The sequence below is a fragment of the Anabrus simplex genome, chromosome 3 (assembly GCF_040414725.1).
Source record: "Anabrus simplex isolate iqAnaSimp1 chromosome 3, ASM4041472v1, whole genome shotgun sequence".
Taxonomy (NCBI): domain Eukaryota; kingdom Metazoa; phylum Arthropoda; class Insecta; order Orthoptera; family Tettigoniidae; genus Anabrus; species Anabrus simplex.
This window is the reverse complement of record NC_090267.1, coordinates 411,132,419-411,149,757: the sequence shown is the minus strand read 5'-3', so window position 1 is coordinate 411,149,757 and position 17,339 is coordinate 411,132,419. Positions and strand designations below refer to the sequence as shown.

The 17,339-nt window shown below is 36.0% G+C and overlaps 1 protein-coding gene across 2 annotated transcripts in view; it reads left to right on the top strand.

Annotated features, from left to right (window-relative positions):
• Window positions 1-17,339, top strand: part of spel1 (DNA mismatch repair protein spel1) — a 235,254-nt gene that overhangs the window by 96,313 nt on the left and 121,602 nt on the right. Inside the window, exons 3-6 of one of the 2 annotated variants that reach the window (XM_067143390.2) lie at window positions 770-893; window positions 1,107-1,255; window positions 9,712-9,822; window positions 15,117-15,284. In XM_067143390.2, coding sequence (XP_066999491.2) covers window positions 770-893; window positions 1,107-1,255; window positions 9,712-9,822; window positions 15,117-15,284 — 552 coding nt within the window. Of the gene's footprint in view, window positions 1-769; window positions 894-1,106; window positions 1,256-9,455; window positions 9,534-9,711; window positions 9,823-15,116; window positions 15,285-17,339 lie in introns of those variants that run through there. The other variant, XM_067143391.2, reaches the window with a different exon arrangement.

Here is a 17,339-nt window from a genome sequence, read left to right as displayed (position 1 = left end):
ATTCCCATTTGGAGCCTTTGTTCCTTGCTTCCACTAATTGCGAGCAGGAGCCAGTTAGGCTTAGGTCAGATTTAGGTCAGATTCAAGACTCTCTATATATCACCATTCCCCCATAAGGGTTGCCTAATCGCAAGCAAAAGTAAGAGTAGGCCTATGCATGAGTGAAAATCAATTAATTTCATTATTTAGAAATCATCTGCACTGTCATACAGTTTTCATCCGCCAAGATACTAACTTTGCAGATATCCATGCATGGCTCTAACTATGAATAGGGTGTTCTCAGGCACAAGAAAAGGAAAACAAAAAGTCGGAAGGTTGTTGTATGTAACATTGATATTACTCTTTCCTACATTATTATTTTAAACTTGTATCTGGTTCTGTTATGCTGTATTTCATAGTGTGTTCAGCAGAATAAATTATGCATAATTACCTTTATCTTTTTGTGTAGCAATAGTTTCTCACCATTTTAATTTTTAAGAATGAGGCAACTTCTAATTAAAATAAAATTGTGTATCATAATTCCTCTGACTTAACAGAAAACTGTTCATGTGTACAGCAACAGCTTTTGTCACCTTGTAATCCATGTAACTGAATTTATGGTAATTTTAATACTGCAGCTTACTGGTTATCCTAAACCAATACCATTGAGCTAGTTTTATTTAAATTGTACACTGTATGTGCAGCTTTTTTCAAGACTGTTACTGATGTCGCCCATAACAATCAATAGTGACAAGAAGTTCTTTTTAAAACTTGCCCATTTTTGTTACAGAAATCGCCAACAACTGTCCGTTTTTTTGACCGTGGAGATTACTATACTGTCCATGGTTCAGATGCCCTGTTTGCTGCCTCAGAAGTATTCAAATCTACTGCTGCTGTCAAGATCATTGGAGCAGGTCAGATAGTGACTTCTGATACATAAGTGGCCTATATTGTGAAAGTAGTTCAGGGTTTTCCTGAAAAGAGGCCAATACTGTGTCATATTTAGCAATTCATCATTTGTATTAATCATCATTTGTATTAATATTGAATTTTAAGTATTTCTTTTTATATATGGCATCTGTGTTCCAAAATTTTTTGAAAGTTATATATTGTTTTTTATATTACAGATGATAATACCATTGAATCCCTTGTATTAAGTAAGTCCAATTTTGAATCCTTTGTGCGGGATTTGTTACTGGTTAAACAGTATCGAGTAGAGGTGTATGTGAGCAAGGGATCTGCTAAGAACAGCTCAGACTGGGCACTGGAATTTAAGGTATGTTGGGCTAATAACCATGTAATCATTGGAATTTAAGGTATGTTGGGGCTAATAACCATGTAATTATAATCAGAGTATTCAGAAAATGCATTCTGCTATGATTATTCCTGTTCATTCATTGATATTTTTCAAGTTTCTCTGTCATATTTATTATTTTCTATTTCTGTTACTTTTCATAATCATGTTCATCCAGAATTCATGGGGAAACTTGAGCTTATTTTCTTTCTGTCTTCTGTTTTGAGTTCAATTAGAACCATTTTACAGTTCCTTTTGTGGTTCTAATGATTTTATAATGAGGGTTGTGGGACTTTTCATCAGAGCAAGAGAAACATTTCAAAATTCTCAGTGATTTGTTAAAAACAGTGGGTTTTTTTTTTAAAGTATGAACATTCCCAAGAATATAAATATTATTCTGATGTAGCTATTTTAGCCATCAAAGGATCCTTACAGATTACCAGAAATCACCTGTACAGTCCAGTCTTCAGTAATGTTGTGGGGAAGTTTATAGAGGAACTCCATAAAGCCTTTAACTGTTTTCTGTATGTATATCTTAACACACACATTGTATTGGTATACTTTGTCAGGTTTAGGCAGACTCAGTGTAGGAGGTATAATTTTATTACACAACAATCTTCCTGCAACAGCTGCAGGTTGCCCAAGGACAGAGTATCTTATTTATTTATTTATTTATTTATTTATTTATTTATTTATTTATTTATTTATTTATTTATTTATTTATTTATTTATTTATTTATTTATTTATTTATTTATTTATTTATTTATTTATTTATTTATTTATTTATTTATTTATTTATTTATTTATTTATTTATTTATTTATTTATTTATTTATTTATTTATTTATTTATTTATTTATTTATTTATTTATTTATTTATTTATTTATTTATTTATTTATTTATTTATTTATTTATTTATTTATTTATTTATTTATTTATTTATTTATTTATTTATTTATTTATTTATTTATTTATTTATTTATTTATTTATTTATTTATTTATTTATTTATTTATTTATTTATTTATTTATTTATTTATTTATTTATTTATTTATTTATTTATTTATTTATTTATTTATTTATTTATTTATTTATTTATTTATTTATTTATTTATTTATTTATTTATTTATTTATTTATTTATTTATTTATTTATTTATTTATTTATTTATTTATTTATTTATTGCGAAGTTAGGGCTCACGGCCGTCTCTTACACTTAACCACTATAAACAATAAAATTTAAAAATGTAAACATAAAAGTAAGACATAGAAATTCTAAAAAGAAATAATACTACAGACAGATAATTCTAATGGTTAGTCCACACCAATGTTAATAAACAGTGTTAACGAAACAAAGTTAATAAACAATGTCAACGAAAACATTTCTCAAGATGTTAATGAACTTTTGTTAACAAACCTCTTTAACATTGTGTCCATACCAGAATATCTGTTTGTGAGGTTACAATGGATAGGGTCAGGAAGAAGAAAATACAGCTGTAGCTTTCATTATTTTAATAAGTGCAATTAGAGAAAAATGCAGACGCAAAGTGTGGCAAAAAAAAATATTGGAAAAGCGTTTAGAATTAAGTTTGGAGAGGACACTTCGGCCTATGTCAGAACTTTCAATTCGCGATGCAGCAGGCTTTCAAAACTTTCTGAGAATGTCCCCACAAGACTTTCAGTTCTTGTTGACAGTAATTGGGTCTGAAATTGCAAGAAATGATACAAATTTATCGGAATGTCATCTGCATTAATGTTACGCTAAGTATAACTTGAAGATTCCTAGCGACTGGTGACTCCTACCAAGGATCATGTAAGAGTATAAGAGAAATATACACTTCACTTATGTGTTTGTATGGTGTATATGAGTTGCTTGCGATTCGATACTCATTTTCGAAAATTAAAAAAAGTATTGTATTCCGCGCTATGAATTTGCGTGTTCTAATTGCGTCTGCGCATATGCGAACCGAAATGTTAACAAAAACACGAAATGTTAATGAAAAGTTTCATTCACAAAAGTTAGAGAAATTTTGTTTATCAACATGCTCGAAAAGTTAATGAACGCACTATTTTGTTTATTAACAGACAGAAATGTTCATTAACATTGTTCATTAACAATGTTTATTAAAAAAGTTAATGAAAACATCTTGGTGTGGACGCACCTTAAGACTAAGTTAGGCCTACATATCAGTACAGCAATTAATGCGACAATAATAATAATAATAATAATAACAATAATAATAAATGAAGAAAACTCATTCACACAACATACACACAATGACTCACACATTTCAGTTTTATGTTCCCAGGAAAAGCTTTTGGCAGGCAGATTTGAATTTAGGAGAGGAAGTAAGGTGCCGATTGTCCATTGGGAGTGTATTCCAGAGTCTCGATGCGGTAACTGAACAGGAATGATTGTAGGAATTTGTTCGAATTTCAAGTAGGAAACCAGAATGGGTACTAATTTCATGGAATGAGGAAAGGAAACGAAAATTACAAGAGAGGTAAGTAGGAGTGTTCGTCAAGAGCACTTGGTAAACAAGTGTCATTAGGTGAAAATTCCTTCGTTCATTTATGCGTAGCCATCCCAATGTTTTGAAATATGGTGTAACATGAGCGTCATGTCGCAGTTGGAAGGCATATTGTATGCATGAGTTTTATGCTCTCTGAAGTCTCAAAGCTTGTTCAGCATTTAGATTGACTTATACCATATCACAGTAGTCTAAAATTGGGAATAGTAGTGTTTGGATTAATTTTAATTGAAGTTTTTGAGAAAAAGAATTATTGTGACATTTCAGGGTATATAGAGCTGCATGAACCTTTCTACATACATTTGTTACGTGTTCATTCCAGGTCAGATTCTCATTGATGGAGATTCCAAGATTAGTTACATTTTTAAGGTACGGTACAGCAATGTCATTGATTATGATTGGAGGAGGATTGATATTGCTTATTACATGTAATAATTTAGAGTTTCCTATGATAATACTTTGTGTTTTACGAGGATTTAGGAGTAAGTGGTTGTTTTTAGCATAGGCGGTAAGCCTTTCAATATCCGAATTAATATACTGAACTGTTTCATGTAAATTGTTTGTAGTGGTGCGTTTGTATATCTGTATATCATCAGCATATAAGTGGTAGTTGCAATACTGAAGTGTGGAAGATATGTCATTAATATGCAAGACGAACAGTAAGGGCCTAGAACAGGCCCTTGATAGACACCGGATGATTTTACAGCCCATTGGGATCTTTGATTGTTTACCACTATGCACTGGCGACGATTTGTAAGGTACGACTTTTAAAAATTAAGGGCTATCGGGCCGATATGCAGAGAGTGTAGCTTGGATAATAGTATGTCTATATTTACCATATTACATGTGATAAAATTCATTTTTGGGTCCGTATTGAAAATTTTTGTATTCGCTCCTCCCTACCTCTCCGCCAAACCCCGATACTCCTGCGGCACTTCTAATTTTACGACTGTTTATTTGTTCTATTTTGGCGTTTAAACTTGCGCTGGTGACATGCAGTTTTCACCTTAGCATTCTACTGCCTCCCACGAATATTCCTACCAAATTTCAACCGAATCCGAGTGAAACACATGTATGTGTTCCCTCGTTAGAACTGGAAATGTTTTGTTTGATGCGGTGATGCTTTTCATCTAACAAAATTCCACCTCTATGTGATACATTATACGTACCTGATCTGGCGTACTAATGTATTGTCAGTTGGGAAGATCGTAGACAGGGGTCACCGCGTAGTGTTTGACAAAACATCCGCTCAAGTTATAAATGTGAACGACAGTACCTTATTCATCACACACAGAATAGACAGGCTTTATTACGTTAATGTGTCATGCACCAAAGAACAGGGGAAAATTGCCCGTGCTGAAGATGCGCAAAAAGGGCCTATTATGGACTGGCACATTTGATTGTGACATCTCAACATAACGAATCTACGTGAAGCAATGAAGAATTAAAGGATAGAGGGAATCAAAGTCATCGACAGTGAAGAGGATTTTGAATGTGAGATCTGTCTTCAAGGAAAGAGGACACGAACCCCTTTTCCGAAGAAGTTCGATAGGAGAATGGAACCATGGGAACTGCTTCACTCAGACTTTTGTGACCCTGTGGGAGTTTCCTCGAATGGAAATGCACGTTATTTCTTCACATTCAACAGTGATGTGACTGGATGGTGCGAAGTGAAGTTTTTTCATCAGAAATTACTCTATAGCTGAACTGCACCTTGTCTACCAAGCAACTGTCTCCAGAGCCAGTCTCTATACCAGACATCATGTACTTTTCCTCTGTGAACAAGAGGACTTGCTTTCAGTGGAATTAGGATTATTGTCAATAGATTCTGTTCTCAGCCAAGTCCAGGTTCATTTTATAGATTGATACCTGTCATTATCTGGTAATACTTCTCAAAGCTTGGCCTTATTCACACAGAAATTGAGAGATGATATACAGGACAGCAAGAAATTACTGTATGGTATTTTAAGAAACAAAAAGATGATCAAGTAGAGACCAGATTTGTGAAGGATGAGGAACTAATGACAGTCATTCAACGGACAACCGGGAAAGGCAATTAGTTGATGAAGGATAAAGAAATTACAATGAATAAAATTTTAAAAATGGCAGTAAGAAAGTTGAAGAATGGAATAACTGCTGGAATAGATGAAATTTCAGTGGAGATGATAAAGGCAGCTGGAGCTGTAGGCCTGCAGTGGACATATTGAGTTCTCAGGTTTGTCTGGGAGAATAAGGAGGTCTCTGAGGATTGGAAAAAAGGAATAATCATCCCAATTTTCAAGAAAAGCGATAAGAGAGTATTGAAGAACTACAGCGGAATTACTTTGATATCCCATTTTGCTAAGATAATGGAGAGGATACTGGATAGTAGGATAAGGTTGAGGGTTGAAATCAGATACAGGAAAATCAGTTTGGTTTCAGAAATGGAAGGTCAACAATAGAGCCCATTTTCATTATGAGACAACTAATGGAAAAGCAATGGGAGTATGGGAATGATATGGTGATGATATTCATTGACGTTGAAAAGGCATATGACAGTGTCCCCAGGACTAAGGTTTGGGACAGTCTGGTGAAAAAAGGAATTGGACAGGGATTAATAAAAATGATCATGGCAGTGTACAAGGAATGTTGTAGTTGCGTGCAAACACAAGTTGGCAGGACAAGTTGGTTCAAAATCACTAGTGGGCTGAGACAGGGATGTGTTCTGTCACCAATCCTGTTTACAATAGTAATAGATGACACCATGAGAACAGCGAAAGCAACATAAGGAGGAAGAGAAATGAACATCATGTTATTTGCAGATGATATTGTGATTTGGGGAGAAGACAACATGAAAGTTCAAGAACAGTTGGATGTGGTGAATAGGAAGATTGAAGAATGTGGATTGAAAATAAGTGTGGAAAAGAGTAATACTCTTATTATGACTAGAGGGGAGAAAGAAGGGAAAGGTCAGATTAGACTTGCAGATAAGCCGCTGGAAGTAGTGGAGACGTTCAAATACCTAGGGAGTGAATTAATGAAGAATGCTCGACTGGATGCTGAGATTAGCAAGAGGATTCAAGCTGGAAGCTGTTTCTATCATAGTGTAAGAAAGATGTTATGGGACAAAGATGTGCCAATGGAAGCAAAGGAAACTATGTACAAGATGTATTACGTACCCATAATAACTTACGGAGCAGAAACTTGGACAATGGCAAGGAAAGATGAGAGTCGAATACAGGCAGCCGAAATGAAGTTCTTGAGGAGTATGATACAGAAGAGTAGAAAAGACAAAATAAGGAATGAGAAAATCTGGGAAGAAATTGGAGTACCGAGCGAGTGGGCTGTGCGGTTAGTGGTGCACGGCTGTAAACTTGCATCCGGGAAATAGTGGATTCGAATCCCACTATCGGCAGCCCTGAAGATGGTTTTCCATGGTTTCCCATTTTCACACCAGGCAAATGCTGAGGCTGTACCTTAATTAAGGCCACGACCGCTTCCTTCCAACTCCTAGGCCTTTCCTATACCATCGTCGCTATAAGACCTATCTGTGTCGGTGCAACGTAAAGCCACTAGCAAAAAAAAAAAAAAAAACGAAAGAAAAAAAAGAAAGAAAATAAATTGGAGTGGAAAAAATGAATGATAGAATAGAGAAGAGCCGACTAAGATGGTTTGGGCACATATAGCGAATGAGGGATGAAATGCCAAAAAAGGTATAGGAAATGCAAATGCAAGGAAGGAGAGGCATGGATGACCATGGTTGACATGGAAGGACAAAATACAACGCAGTATTATAGAAAGAAACCTGGACTGGGACACAGTGTTGGAGGAGGAGTGATGGAAGAACCGAAGAAAGTGGAGAGGAACCATATTTGCCCCTACCCGGCTACTGCTGGATGAAGGGAAATGATGATAATGATTTCTCAGAAATACAGTGGTTCCTAACTTCATCTTCATATGTCCTTGTAAACCATGACTTGTTAGCGACTTTCTTCTCTTTCAGTGGAAGATGTCTGGTACAGAAAGTAGCCAGCAAGTTATTTTCGTATGAAACCCATAGAACATGCATGGTAAGCCCCAGAGAGGTGCACAGCTTTTACCAACCTGTTGTAGCTGGTAGCACTTCTTCTTGTATGTCAAATTATCCTTCAAAATGCAAATTATTGAAATATGACAAATAAACTCACCGGACAAAAAATTAGTCACCCTAGCGTGCACACACGGATGGTTAAGCCTGTACATATGGCGCAGTGATCAAGTCCCGTGCTAAACCGCACATGCACTGCCTCTACGTGAGCATAATGCAGTAGTGATAAGTGAGACATTCAAGCGGACAGTGTACATCAACATGGGTGGATGTAAGGATGTGACAGAGTGGCAAAAGGTGGCAATCGTGTTTGGCCGCACCGATGGCCATACAGTGCGTGAAGTTGCTAGATCTGTTGGTGTTTCACAGTGGACTGTTCAACGTGTCTACAAGCAGTAGTGCACTACACATGGCCACAAAACATGTCGTCATAATTGTGGTCGGGAAAAGATCTTGACAGAGATGGACCAGAGATTTGTTTCACTGCTTGTGAATCAAAATCGCTTCCAAACCCAACAGGAATTGCTGCAGTCAGTGAATGAAGATCCATCCCAACCTGTTAGCAAGAGAACATTGCGACGAGAACGGAATGCATTGAACATTTGGAGTCGGTCACCTCGCAAGAAGCCATTGCTCACAGAGCCACATAAAGCTGCATATCTTCATTGGGCTCAAAATCATCAAACGTGAATAGCAGCTGACTGGCGGAACATAATGTGGTCTGACGAATCACATTTTAATCTGTATTTCAATGACACACGTCTTTGAGTACACCGAAGGCCAAATGGAGCATTTCATTCTGGATGTGTGCAAGGTCAGGTTCAAGCCGGAGGTAGGTCTGTGATATTTTGGGGGTGTTTTTCGTATTATGGATTGGGCCTGCTCACTGAGGTGACCACTAAAATGAACCAGCATGTTTATTTAAACATTCTGGATGTCTTCCAGGGATCTTAAACACCAACAGATCTAGCAACTTCACGCACTGTATGGCCATCGGTGCGGCCAAACACGATTGCCACCTTTTGCCACTCTGTCACATCCTTACATCCACCCATGTTGATGTACACTGTCCGCTGTCAACATCTGCATGTGGAGTATTCTATTGATATCCCAATTTTTCAAGATGACAACAGCAAAGTTCACCCTATTACATCTCAATTGGCCTGCAAAATCACTTGACTTGAACCCCATTGAAAATCTGTGGGACATGTTGAAACAGCAGGTAAAACTCTGACATCAGCATCCTCACAATTTGGTGGAATAGCTTGATCAAATCTTCAGCAAGTGGCTTAACCTGGATGCAGCGTACCTGCACAACCTTGTGGACTCACTCACTAATTGAATCCAGGCGGTTACATGGAGTTAAATGATGACTAATCTTTTGTCTGGTGAGCTTAATCTATAATTTTCTTTATACAGTATTTTTTTTAAATTTGAAAATCACCGTTTACCGTTTACCTTTTGGGTATTGTACATGCCAGCTTTGTTACTTTTGTTTAGGAAGTGGTTTCCATCCTTTCTATATGCCCTTGAGTCTAATATTTATCATTAAACTAGTGGGTGATGAATTTTATTGTTTTACAGGCTAAAACAGCCCATTCGGAAAACTCAAATCAAACAAGCTTGTTAATCTAGACAAATGAGAAAAACTAAGATATGCAGGTAAAAGGATATTCCTGAATTATGTTTCTGGGTACAAGTTACACTTCTGAGTCCATGAAGTAACCTTATCACTGAATGTTTTACCTAGAATTTGTATTGTATTCCAGTTATCTTAATTTTCTCTTTTAAGAGTTTTTTAGCTTAGAAAATTATTTTCTATTATTGTTTTGTCTTCCAGGGATCTCCTGGCAATCTTATTCAGTTTGGAGATATTCTCTTCAGCAGTGCTGATCAAATTGTTGGTACATCAGTTATTGCTGTCCGTTTAGGTGGTGATGCTAAAAGTAAGGTACGTACAAAATTCATTGTGCCTAGGTCATATCTGCATATTTTTACCTCGAATGAATCGTTTTCTTCTGCATTTTACTGGTGCGCTTAAAAAAGTATTATGTCATATGTAATTCATTTGAAGGCCTTTTTAAAAATTTGCTCTGTTTGCACCGACACAGATATGTCTTATGGCGACATTGGCTTTAAAAAAGGCTAGGAGTGGGAAGGAAACGACTGTGGCCTTAATTAAGGTACAGTCCCAACATTGCCCTGGTGTGAAAATGAGAAACCACCGAAAACCATCTTCAGGGCTTGTTAGCTAAGATGACAGCTACATGGCCCAAAACACGCAGCCACTTGTTTCGTCATTTGAAGACTTCTGATTTATATTTTTCATAATTAACTGCAAGTGCTGGCTGACACTATCAGTATTCCACCTTTTATGTACCGTATTTACGCAAATAATCCCCGCCACTGAATATTCCCCGTACCCTAAATTTTAGGAAGGACCCTATTGAAAAAATTAAACGAACTAAAATACCTACCATTAAAAGAGTAACGTAGGCATAAACAAACATTTCATATCACTCCTAGAGTTCCTCATGATATTTATGGAAATATGAACATGATGGATATAGCTACTTTACTTGAACATACTTGAGACGATAAAAATTCATTATCACTGCTATAAAATATATTTGCCATGAAAATTAGCAGTTAGGTCTTGACAGATATTTCATTAATCTGAACTTGCAAAAGGCTCGATTCACTGTAGATCGGACGATTCTGTGCCCCTTGCATCACAAGAATCCTCTCCTAAATTACTTACAAGTTTGTCACACTCCACGTCTAAAACACTTATCACACGGGGGGGGGTCTGTTTACTCGGATGGTAACATGACCAGTGGTGGATAATTCTTTTCGTGCAATGTAAACACTTGAAAGAGACATGCCTGCGAACTCGTTTGTTAGTTTTCCGATACAGTAAAACCTCGTTAATTCGAAGTTGTAGGGATGCAAAACTGTGATTTCGAATTAACGGCCAAGTTGTAATTCAAAAATGCCAACCCTTGCCACATCACAAAATATTCTAAGACCCATTAATGCATGCAATCACCTTGATTCATAGTTCAAACCTTTCAAATACCATGAAAAAAGACCATGCCTATTTCCAAAATGTGTTCAACATGATGAATTTACATTGCTGGATAAATGACTGTCAAACATAACTTCATGCAACAAAGGGAAAAAACATTATTCAAAGACGAGGACAAATTATGCTGGCTCCCTGTGCAAGTGCCTTATATTTTGGATTACTGTAATGTTTGCATTTTTTTAGATGCCTTGTACTTGCACGGAAACATTGTGGCTTATTGAACTTTCCTATGACGAGGGAGGAAGTCTTTCGCTTCTGTCTGCATTGCAACACAGTACAGTGACCCCATCTCCTTTAAAACCATAAGTCCGTTGATTTCGGCATTTAAAAAAATATAGTTTCATCGGCATTGACAATATTGTTCAGTGCATACGAATTGATTATAATTATTATGAGCCACGCTTTTTTGCCAACTGTCTTCATCGCCAGTGTTCGCAGATTTTGCTTCTTCGCATACTGCCTGCTACGTGATGTGGCGTTGCTTAAAATGCTGAATACAAACGAATTAACTATTTCACTCAAAACTTAGCAACTATGAAACACACTGTAGACACCGAAGCGAGTGAAAGTGCGGAAAGATCACTCCACGGTTCCGGAAGACGCGTTCTGTCATGACGCCGAGAAAATTTTAATTTAAATTACTGAGTAAAATACTACTTTTTTAAAATGTAAAGACAGTTTTAAATTAAAAGTCTGAATTGTTTTCCATTTAAATATGATATATGGGGGCACTTTTCCTCCATCTGCAGTTATACAAAGCATAACTGTACACCCAACATCGAAAACTACATAAACTAGGAGCGTGTTGCCAACCTTGATGCAAATAAAACCCACACCCTAATTTCGGGCCTCAAATTTTAAAAAGAAATATGCGGGGATTATTCGTGTTAATACGGTATATATTGTAAAATTATTTTTCTTAAAATTGCAAATTTTCTGTTCAAAATTGGCCCATTTCTAAGTTGTAATTATAAACGGACTTTAACTTGTTTCAATCCTGTATTTTATTATTCGAGACATAATATTCTGTGTCAATGCTGATGAGTTTGTAGCACTAGAAGTGCCGTCCACTATTTTGGTTGACATTTTGTGTCTTATATTCCTCAGCATTTTGAACTTAGAAGATTTTAATTTAATTCAGTTTTGAAAATCTCAGATACCAAATTGAGCTTTGTATAATCATTAAACAGCGCATAATATTCTGTCAGTAATATTGGATACTATCAAACTGTCTAGAGTCGACCCCTATGTAGACTTCATTTTTGCACGTGTTCATCGTTATTCAGCTGTCTATGAGCCGCTGCTCCCGGCTGTCAGTTGCCTGACTCTACTTCCTCTTACCATCTGACATGGTAGTACTGAGCGTATTTTGTGACCTGGATGATGCAGCATTCCATGTAGCCAACAGTAAAAAATATAGGTGTGACTTTGTTAAACTTGACTGGAATACAGAAAATGTATATTTATATTTCCAGAATTTTATGCTTAAAATTATATTATAATAAAATAATTTTTTCCCTATTACCCAACGATGTAACTAACAAGGGGGCATTCCCTACTCGTCACCACCGATTTCGCTCAAATTTATAGAACCTGCAGGGCTTGGGTAGAAATGAAAGTACGCAAAGTAGAAACTCCAGATGGCCAAGCGTATAGAAAATGAAAATAAAAATGTTGATGCAGCTCTCGCACCGTATAAGCCACTTACGTTAGCGCGCACGCCGAGCAGTAGTTGGCGTAGCGATAAGAGCTTGGACTAGTAATTCGGTGGCCGTGGGTTCTACTCCCCGTGTCGAGAATATTTTCCTCAATTTTTATATTATTTATTTATTTATTTTTTATTATTATTTATTTATTTATTTATTTATTTATTTATTTATTTTTTATTTATTTATTTATTTATTTATTTATTTATTTATTTATTTATTTATTTATTTATTTATTTATTTATTTATTTATTTATTTATTTATTTATTTATTTATTTATTTATTTATTTATTTGCAAAAGGCATATAGGACATCATTTTTTTAATGAGTGCACAATTGTAGAAAATTTGTAGTTGCGAACTTTCCCGGCGTGTTCAAACAGAAATTATTCTTTTTTCTCCTTTATTGGCTATCTCCCCTCGTTGGGGAATGTGCCATAAACGTGAATAGTCGTTTCGCTGTAAGATTCGTTTTCACCTGACAAGTGGCGGTTGCTCCTGGCGGCTGTACACAAACAATAGATTCTTGGCGCAGGAAGAAAAAAGTCTGACAATGAAATCCCAATTTTTTACCTTTTTTATGCCTTTTGTGTATAAGTCAATAAAATTAATTATTCACCTCTTTGCTTAATTGGAACATGAATAATATAAAAGTTGACAGAAAAAAACAGTCTGCACACGGTGAGTCGAACCCACTACCATCGAATTACCTGTCCAAGCTCTTACCGCTACGCCAACTAGTGCTCGGCGGGCGCACTAACGTAAGTGGCTTATACGGTGCGAGAGCCGCGTCAACATTTATTTTTTTATTTTTTATACGATTGGCCATCTGGAGTTCCCACTTCAGGTACTTTCACTTCTAGTCAAGCCCTGCATGTTCCATAAATTTGAGCGAAATCGGTGGTGGTGAGTAGGGAATGCCCCCTTGTAAGTAAAATTTTATTCTAGTATGAAGTTGACCATCTGCATGACAATACAGTGTGCCGTGCTTTTTGTGTGAAATATTTCTAGTGGATATTGTTGAATGATGTATTGCCGATGGTAATGATACCAAACACAGTAATATTCCAAAAATGTTTATACCTGGTAATTTTTCAAAATTCCATACACCATGTAACTTCTACCCTAATTCTCTTACTACGTATAAGTCTACCGTAATAGTACTGTGATGTCAGGTTTAAGATACACATTGATATATATTGGCATGGGTCAGAATTTACATTCAGAAGTTTATATGAAGAAAATTAAGAAATCCCCACTAACTTAACTCCCCACATCTCTTTGCTTCTGGAAATTGTTTTGGGCAACTGTTGTGGTACCATCATCTCGGTATTCCACATGAGGGATCAGAGTTGATATTTAGACAGTCTTGAATGTAATTTTATGTTAGGCAGTAGATTGAGAGTGCTCCATCAAATTCATTAATAAATAGAGCCTCATCCTGTGTAATGTATGAAACTGTAAAAATAATTTATTAAATGTTGAAACTTACAACCTCAAATTTTCCCAACTCAAAGGACCGACCGACACGTGAACAAAAGCTCATTTCGAAGTACTTTAAAGCAATGATCGACTTAACCCTGGTTGTGGGGCCAAGTCGACCACCACGAGAGTTCAGAACATGAAAGTCACAGAAAACACAAGTAGTGAATAGTCATTCTTAGTGTTATTCAGTTCCTTTGCAAAGTAGCGTCAAAAGTATGCAAAAGAAAGTTTTCGGATCTAGACGGTTTGAAGGTACTGTTTTATAAAGGTAGGAACACCCAATAGATTACCACAATGATGGGCCAGCATCAGAATGTTACGCATTATTTAAAGATATATCTCTATGAATTGTGGACAACTTACAATAAATTGAAAACGTATCCATTTTGGAAAAGATTCAGTTCCTAACTATTCAAGTTCAACTGTAGAGATGTATTAGATCAAATTAATAAACCTTTTATCCATCATTTTTCTATGACTACAGAAATATAGCTTATTCCATATGCTCCAAATAGGAGAAAACTGATAAAATCTGGCACCTAGGGGGATATGTGGTTTGGATCTCATGGCTGTAAACTTGCATTTGGGAGATGGCGGGTTCAAATTCCACCATTTGACAGCCCTGAAGATGGTTTTCTATGGTTTCCAATTTTTGCACTAAGCAAATGTTGGTGCTGTACCCTAATTAAGGCCACAACTGCTACCTTCCCAAACATTGCCCTTTCCTGTCCTTGCATTGCCAAAAACCTTTGATTTGTTAGTGCATAATATCTTGAGTTGTTGATTTTCCTTGTGATACATGGCTATTGCAAAGACACATCACGGCACATTAAGCAGTTATAATTCAAGTTGTCAATGTGGTGCAAGATAATGTCAGCTATAATTTGTTTGAAATGTTTGAAACCTATAAAGCTCCTCCCATTTCCCAATATTCTAATGATTCATTCTTTGCTACTTTGCCTGCAGGTTGTGGGAGTTGGATTTGTAGATGTGACCGAACGTCGCTTGTCAGTGTGTGAATTTCCAGATGATGACTATTTCTCAAATTTAGAAGGCCTTATTGTGCAGCTGGGTCCAAAGGAATGTCTTTTTCCTATGGGTGAATCTAATCAGGAATATAATTCTATGAAGCAGGTGAGATGCTCTATTTGAAAGAAAATGTACATATTCTTTACACGAAAAATGCAATAATAAGTAAAATTATCTTGTCTCAAACCTCGCTACAAACATTAAGCTGAAAATAATTGTCAGCACTATCAGAATTTATAATACAAAATAAAAAAGGGTAATAAAATATTACTTGATCTTACATTCAGTTCAAGGATAAAGAATCTAGCTTGGAAGAAAATATTAATGCATAAGGAAACTGATGAAGAGCAGTACGAATAGTGGTGCACATTAAGGAAGCAACTCACTTCCAAAATTTTCTGCTGCAACCTTCATCAGAAAAGAATGGTGGTAGCCTTGTTGGAAAGTAGGCATTACTGGAAGGATGCAGTCCTCTCATGATGTAGACGTTCAGACTGTTTGACTCTAAAATTAAGGGAAATTAAACAATAGATGGATAGTCTTAATGGTTTTTTGTCCTTGATGATGGCATAGTGTGTCCTATGTTATGACACATGGACCTTTCCATGTGGTATTTTTTTAAGTTAATTGATGTTTCACTATTTTCTAGCTTCAGGCTGGTTGATTGAAATAAATTTGGGAGAGAAGAGAGGTATTTATATTAACATACCCAAGATCAATACGAATTAAATATGGTTTCTTTTATCATTTCTTCTCATCCAGATGTAGCTGACTCAGGACATAAGGGATTCCTCTCCATTTTACTCTCTGTCTATCATTCCTCATGTGTCACCATGTTCTATTCTAGTATACTATTCTTAAGTCAGTTCATCCTAATCTGAATCTCCCTTGTTTCTCTTTCCTGTCATTTATATTCATGCGAGTCCCATAACTATGATCACCAGTTAATATCTGCAGTAAATGCTATGTGGAAGTGACTCAGTAAGGTGCTAATAGGTTGACACAGATTGCATCCTACAGCTATTGGATTCTGCGTGAAAGAGGATTCGTTGAACGAATACAGTAATCGGAGTGATCCCATAGGTATTCACTCTATTGTATTCAAGTTTAGGGAACTGGAGAATGGTTATCCACCGGTAGATGTACTTCTCCTTAAAACAGTAGTCAACACTGCCACCATCTAGGAATTGGGGGACAAAGGAAGTCCTCAGAATCTTGGTCATGGTCTTCCAAACTCTGTCAGACATTTCTAGCCTAGTGAAATGTCACTTTGTCTTGCTGAAGGGTCCCATCCACCCCAAAGAAGACAATCAGCATGTTAGGGTGTATGTGGTCTGCAAGGATGATTCATAACGAAATCAGAGTGCCTGCAACATAGAGGATTGGTTTCAGAGACTGCCACAAAACATTCCCCAGACTACTGCTCTCACCCACCCTAGGAGAGGAACAGTATGAGTTTAGGGCTGATAGGATGTGGCAGTTTTGATCATTTTACTGCTACTTAATTGCTACCTAATTGAAAGCAGAATCATGGGAACATTAGAAATATTAAGAGTCCACACAGACCTGTGGAAGAAATGACAACTTGCCAGTGTGCTGGGCAAGGAGAGTACAAGAACAAGTAATCATAAAAAATGGTACTCGTAACGATATAAAGGTGCGACTAAAGAACCCACACGCACCAAAATTCAAAGGGATTTTAAAGCATTTCAAACTTTTATAAACAGGGAAACAAGGATTTTCGAATAAGAGAGGGAACGTACCATATTCCACCTTGATAAAAATATATGTTAATCATAAATATAACAAAGTTTTGACATGTGCAGGAAAATTTCTGATACACTTCATACAACGTTTATTATAATTTGGATCTGCCTTATTCAATACAAAAAACTGTTGTTTAGATGAAATTACACCTCACTAGGATTGCTCCATTAAAGCGACTTAAGATTTTATTGAATTATTTTAATACGATTCTACGTCACGTTTTAAGAAGTGTGTTAAATTAAGCTAATGTTTTTTCAAGACTATTTTATTTTTAAGTTGCTGTTCTTTTAAATCCATGTTAGTTTATTAGTGAGCAAACCGGTTTACATATGTTTTCATCAATTTAAGGTTTGAGACTCGCAAGTCTCGGACTTGTAGAAAATATGGACTTTG